The 7,099-nt window shown below is 38.0% G+C and overlaps 1 protein-coding gene across 1 annotated transcript in view; it reads right to left on the bottom strand.

The window, feature by feature from the left end:
* Positions 1 to 575: 575 nt before the first annotated feature.
* Positions 576 to 7,099, bottom strand: part of LOC118812128 (DEP domain-containing mTOR-interacting protein-like) — a 9,865-nt gene continuing 3,341 nt past the window's right edge. The window contains exons 3-5 of the mRNA XM_036576870.1: positions 5,871 to 5,941; positions 4,231 to 4,335; positions 576 to 3,499 (exon numbers count right to left, since the gene is read on the bottom strand). Coding sequence (XP_036432763.1) covers positions 3,371 to 3,499; positions 4,231 to 4,335; positions 5,871 to 5,941 — 305 coding nt within the window. The 3' untranslated portion in view covers positions 576 to 3,370. The remainder of the gene's footprint in view (positions 3,500 to 4,230; positions 4,336 to 5,870; positions 5,942 to 7,099) is intronic.

Genomic DNA, 7,099 nt, shown 5'->3' with positions numbered 1-7,099 from the left:
TGGTTTTATGTATCAAAAACAGATATAATTCATAAATGTTCATTTTCTATATAATTAGAAAGATGTTTTTATTAGGGGTTTTCAGATTTATTGTGAAATATTAACATTGACCATTTTCATTTTTCAAGATCCTGATCCTCTGTTGACAAAATTGTTGACTACTGGTGAATCTTACTCCCTATAAAATGCATCGAATAGGTCAAGATACTTTGGGTTCTACACCCAAGTGGTGCTATAATTGTGAATTAGAGCATCGTGCAGCTAATGGGTGAATGTCTTTCTATTATACATATAATGCACTATTTGGCTGTAGAAGCCATTTCATGACCTACATAGTGCACTACTTAGCCATTTAAAATTCAGCCTACGTTTTCTTTAAGTCAACACAAAGCGAAAATCAGGAAATCAGAGCATATTTTTCTTCCTTAGCATGAATCCTCGGGTGGGAAATAATCATGGGCAGGACATGATTTTATTTCTCAGGGTTTAATTAAAGCAGGAGCTTTAAAACTTGTTTACATACCATATTAAAGTCTTAATAAAATAAAATGGTACAAGAATGGAGACGATGAAAATATTTTTAAAAAGACATTTATTTTAAGTGCATACAGAGACAAAAATGCTTCTTGATACATGATGTTTGTATATAGATTATACAACAAATTGAATGATAATTCAAAGCTAATGACAAAAATCACAAAGTTAATAGAATGTCTTCCATAACACCCGACATCAGAAATGATGCAGTAATGAATTGTCAGTGGCGTGACTGAACGCTAAAGACACACAATTACATAGAAGTGCAATGCTACAACACAAAAACACATCAAACCGCTTCGTTAAGTCTACATCATGAGTACAAGCACATACCATAATCATTCACAGATTTGCAGATGTCTATTGATTTTCAGCATTACTAAGCTTTTTGTTTTTAAACAATGTCACAAATATGCATTGTTAAGAATTAAAGCTGATAACTTCATTCCAGAGCTGCTAAAAAAAGTAAAAACTGGATCATTAAAGAGGTTTTGGGAGATTTAATGCCACTGTAACAGAGAGATGAAGATAAAGGGAAAATGGACTTGCTGCTTTCGTCTGCCCAGTGGCGTGTGAGTGACCTGAGCTTGACATGAACAGAAGAGTGGTCAGCGGGCACCACGGCACAGCGGAATAAAACACAGTGCTCTCAGGTAAAAGGGAAAGAAAAAAGAAATCCATAGCTCAAATCAAAAGAATGATACTTCTCTTATATTGTGAGTTCTCTCTCTAAAGAAACTGCTAAAGGTTTTTTTTAGCATATCTTCTTCAAAAAGGTGAGCTTATTGGTCAGTGTTGTACTGGACAGTAGATACTAAGACCCTTTTACAGTTGTATGCCCAGTTAAGTTTGTGCACCCAGTCAAACAATGTTTTGTTGATATAAGTCAAAATTAGTGAACACATCGTCTACAAAGAACACAATTCTGTATTTTATTGCACAAGTACTGTTTATTTGCTGGATTTAACATATTGGCTTGTGCTAAAGTTATGACACGTTTATGTTTTCCGATACTTTGAAGCAGGAGTGTCCAATCTTATCCTCAAAAGGCCAGTTTGGCTGCAGGTTTTCATTGCGACAAAGCAGATCAGCTGATTAAAGATTGAAACTGACCGATTAAGCAAGTGAAATCAGGTCTTGTTAGCACGAAAACCTGCATCCACACCGGCCCTTTGCGGATAAGATTGGACACCCCTGCTTTAAACTCAGCAAAATAAATCTAATTTTAAAAGTTAAAACAGTGTAATTTTTTGTGTTTTCAATCAGAAAATCAACAAAACACACAGTTTGACCAGATGGCGTTTAGACTTTTGCATATGACTATATTTTGTCTACAGCTATAAACAAAGGACGAATATTGACCATTCAGTGTTGCTTACAGTATATCATCACTTACATATCCAAACCTTGCAGCTTCATTTTTCATCTCTTGAAAATGCAGACTGTCATTTACATTGTGTGAAAAAATCATGATGAATGGAACAATAAAAATGGTCCAAATTCTGATTATAATCTTGTATATTATGATAAGTTAAGCAATTCTCCCTTCTCTGATGAAGTTTTCATTTCAAAGGTACAAGATTTTGTCACAACAGCGACGATAAGCAAGTAGCTCACTGTTCACTTTCCAGCTCACTGCAACACAATAATGTCTTGGCAAGTGAAGTCATCTTAGATCTGGTCAACATATCTAATATTTCATGTTGTAAGACTGTTGATTGGTGTTGATAAGATTACACAACTTGTTTTTGGAGGTGGAGGAGGGTTAACACTTTACTTGAACTCTGCTACAGAACACTGACATCATATGCCGTCATGTTTATGGAATTATTATGTCAGTGTTATGCAGGAGAGTTCAAGTAAAGTGTTCCCAGCATTTATTTAATTTAGCATATTTGAAGAAATAATACCTAAAACAAGCAAAATGACCTGCCCATAAAACCCATGTAGTAATCTTATAATATTCTTACATCAAGTCTGAAATATTGATTATGACATAGATTTATGCTGACTTTACAAGACATCATTTTCCACAGTCAAAGCAAACCCTCAGGGTCTCTCTGTAAAGACCATGACTGTCACCTTTACACATAAGAGCTTATTCTAGGGCACAGTTTTAGTTATTGGGCTCTTCTATTGATTCTAATTCTATGATAGTGAGATATTCTGACACTGGCCTGCAAGTCCAAGAACCTCCTTTATTACTGTGCAAATCCTGCATGTGATCTAGACCAGTGGTCACCAATCCTGGCCCTGGAGATCTACGTTAATGCAGAGTTTAAACAAAGCCAGTCCGAGTGGTTTGGTATGAAATGCTCCATTTTGGAGAAACTTTAAGTTCATTCACAGTTGTGGTGATAGAAACCACCACAAACATGATTTTATCACAGTTATGAGGTAAATGTTTTGGCCTAAAATGCATTCATGGAATGGGTACATGTAAAGTGTTCTAACCCAAAATATCCCCCAAGAAAACATGTTGTGTAGCTTTACTAGTCATTCTGGATGATAAATGAAATGGCTATATTTGCATTGCAGATGTTCTGACCCTTGGTTCGTCTCATTACCTTTGGAAAAGCAATCAGAGCCAGCAAGTCTCTTTAGAACAGAGCATTTCGCATTAAACCACTTCACTGACTTTGTTACCATGATGCAGAAAGGTTGACATTCCTCTTTAAAGATCTGGAGCAGGTGTGGCAGACTGTGGTTGGGACTAAACTCTGCAGGAAGCCAGATCTCCAAGACCAGGCTTGGTGAACTCTGAGCTAGAGAGACAATTGGTCTCAGAATACCTTGCATTTGGCGTTTTAGAGTATTTCCTTCAATGGCGTCCTCAGCAGTCAACTGGCTCCATCACCTCCATCACAACAGTGCGTGGTCCAGTGAGGATAAGGTGACTGACCGTCCGATAGTCCATCTCCAACACATTTATGCCATTTACAGACACTACAAACTGACACACCTGAACACAAGCAAACACACACGTTACCCAGATTTACATTCGTCATTTGGATCTTCATGAACTTTGATCAAATTATATTAAGGAATATCACAAAGTTCAGCCTGGATTGAAGCTCTAATGGCAGAGTGGGCTGAGATATCAGATGTGATGTTCTGATAGAAAGTTCTATTGATGTTATTCAGAGCTATAGTGGCAGTAAAACTGCCTTCGTCACACCGGCCCTTATCTATAGTATAATACACGCGAAGGTCAAGTTAAATAATGACTTAATGTGCTGTTGGTCTGAGCAGATTGTTATTTAAAGAAGCAGCCCTACACTGCACAAGAATGGTGTTTTACCTTAAAAACACAGGGTGAGTTAAAATTTTGAGCTAATTACGTTTCTAGTAGCAAGTTAAGGGAACAAGAATTTGTGTCTTGTGCTCTGTCAACTTATTTGAAATTCAGTTAACTCAATATTTTAAGGCAGCCTGGTGACTAACTCTGTATGTTAAAACACTGTTATTTTTTGCAGTGTATTTATATCACATACTGATTCAGAGGAAGTTGTATAACTGGTCATAAGAGTGACCTGTGTTAAAGGTGCCATGGAAATATCTTATCATGAAAGTCAATGCCATTAGAAACATGGTGGCAACCTCAATAACCCACTGACCAGCCCTGTCCTTGAAGCATTGCAACTTTTTTTTCTTTTTACCAAACTACATATGTCAGAGTGCAATGTTTCTCACCTTAATTCCAACAGCAGCCGCAGGTCCGCTGGGATCAACAGCCTGAATGTGACATGGACTACTGCCCCTCACGACAAACCCCCAGCCCACCGCATCACCAACAATCTACACACACGCAGACATAGAAAAATACAAATTTACACAGTCTTTTCCCAGTGTAGTTCATCAGCCATGCATGTTGAGTGTCTGAAGTTGGCTTCTTTAGCTTTGCAATGCAGTTTTGAGGCTAATGTTGCTAACAGTAATGGATGTTTACAGCCCACTAATTAGCAGTGTGCAAACTACACACCTAAATCATCACGTTTGCCTCAAATCGCATGTATGACATATTGTTATGAGTTATGTTAAGAGTTAAAAACTCTTTAAGATGGGTACTAATTTAGCTATGCAATGTACTGTTGACCACTTTTAAAGAAAATAGTATTTCATACAGTGACCAACAGTTAAAGTTGAAGCCAAATTATCGTTGTGGTGCTCTAAAAACTCCTCAGCTCATTAGAAAATGTATCCATGTCAATAATGAATCAATTATTGAGCCATGTCCTGTCAGCTGATGAGTCGATGCCAACATTTTGGCCTCGTTGGCCGAAAAATTAAACGCAGCTATTAAAGGGAGGGATGCACTGGTCATGATTTTTTTATGGTCAGTTCTGATTCCAATTTCTTTCCAGCCAAATTGGCTGATTTTTTGAATGAATACCTGAAACACGACAGCACATTTCCAGTACTTTTATTAGCCAAACTTCCACTATAAACAAAATTATTTGCTTTTTAATGAGCCATTTTTTTATTTTGAAGCAGTTGCCTATTTAAACAACATTAATCAAATAAAATGCTACACTGAAGCTGACAAGCAACTGGCTAGTTAGCATGTGTCACATACAGTCCTCACCAGACTCACATTATTTATATCATAAAATTGCAACAGATCACACACACACACACACACACACACACACACACACCCACACACCCACACATTTTCTAAGCTGCTTATCCTCCTCGGTCACAGGAGGTGCTGAAGCCTATCCCAGCACTCGTTGGACAGAAGGCAGGAAACACCCTGAACAGGCCCCAGGCCATCACAATGCGCAACACAGATCAGCCAAAATAAAAACAATACATTGTCCGAATACAAAAATCTGTCAATTCCAATCTTGGCCAATTCTAATTTGCTATTTCACTTTTAAATGTTTTGCTTAAATGGAGGCCAAATAGTCTGAAACATTAATAAGTTAGCATTGACTTGGCTTAATAAAGGGCATTTAGAGATACGGTTCATGCTTAACCCTATACAAATCTGAATGTTCCCCTTTACGTATGAGATTACTTAACAACGTTTCCATAACTGTTAGCTACATTAGCCTCGTAGCTCTAGTGCATGAGTAAAGCAGCAAACTTCAGATGCCAAATATGTCTTGGCTGACTGGTTACATTTGGACTCAGCATGCAGTGGCGTATATGTAAACCCTAAAGTGGTTAATTTGGCTTTATTGTTTTCAAGGCTTGGACAGGAATCCCCAACTCTGATCCAAACCTTCAAGTGTTTTGAATTAGAGTTGGCATTAAACTCAGATTACAGTTGAAAAGCAGGAGATGACTCAGTTTGTGTGGTGTATGAATACTGTGTGTGTACTCACAGTGAATGTCCTCTTCAGGTATTTTCCACCAGGTTTCTGCAGCTCCTCTGGACTCACCTGTCTCTTCAACACTGATATATAGAACAAACATATGAATGCACATGCAATGTTACACATGATGTAAGATACACATATAATCCCAGCGACCTCAACCAGGAGAGAGCAGGGAAAAACACAACACAGGGTAAAATTAAACATAAACTTTGTATGCAGTTAAACAGGTGCAAGTAAAAAGTGCTTTTGATCATCTTCTTGTATTACTATAGCGACATTATCAGGGAATTTTCACAGCAATCAGACAGATATTTCTCCAGATTTGACACAACTACCATGAAATCAACGTTTTGTTTTGTTTTTCATTATTTTGAATACTGAGTCTTGGTTGCTATAATAAAGCACGATTTTGAAGCATATTACTGAGTCACACAGAGTTAGCTAGACTAAGTACAGTCTCCCCATGACAGGGTTAGTTTTAACCAGACTAAGTACAGTCTCCCCACGACGGGGTTAGTTTTAACCAGACTAAGTACAGTCTCCCCATGACGGGGTTAGTTTTAACCAGACTAAGTACAGTCTCCCCATGACGAGGTTAGTTTTAACCAGAATAAGTACAGTCTCCCCATGACGGAGTTAGTTTTAACCAGACTAAGTACAGTGTCCCCTATGACGGGGTTAGTTTTAACCAGACTAAGTACAGTGTCCCCTATGACGGGGTTAGTTTTAACCAGACTAAGTACAGTGTCCCCATGACGGGATTAGTTTTAACCAGACTAAGTACAGTCTCCCCATGACGGGGTTAGTTTTAACCAGACTAAGTACAGTCTCCCCATGACGGGGTTAGTTTTAACCAGACTAAGTACAGTCTCCCCATGACGGGGTTAGTTTTAACCAGACTAAGTACAGTCTCCCCATGACGGAGTTAGTTTTAACCAGAATAAGTACAGTGTCCCCATGACGGGGTTAGTTTTAACCAGAATAAGTACAGTCTCCCCATGACGGGATTAGTTTTAACCAACTAAGTTCAGCTTCCCAATGATGGGGTTTGTTTTAACAAAGTGTAAAACCTCCATACGAAACTCCATATATCCCTCATATGAATGAACAAGCAGTTCGTTTTCTCAAGCTAAACTAAATTTATTCAGAAATTCATCAGAAGTTTGCTATAGATGAAAATGCTCTTTATTGCACCAGGAGAGAGAAAAGTGACACTTGGGGGAAATGGGGAGAAG

Source organism: Colossoma macropomum, unplaced genomic scaffold, assembly GCF_904425465.1.
Source record: "Colossoma macropomum unplaced genomic scaffold, Colossoma_macropomum, whole genome shotgun sequence".
In the NCBI taxonomy this organism is placed as follows: domain Eukaryota; kingdom Metazoa; phylum Chordata; class Actinopteri; order Characiformes; family Serrasalmidae; genus Colossoma; species Colossoma macropomum.
The sequence above is the reverse complement of the archived record's forward strand: the minus strand, read 5'-3'. Positions and strand labels throughout refer to the sequence as shown.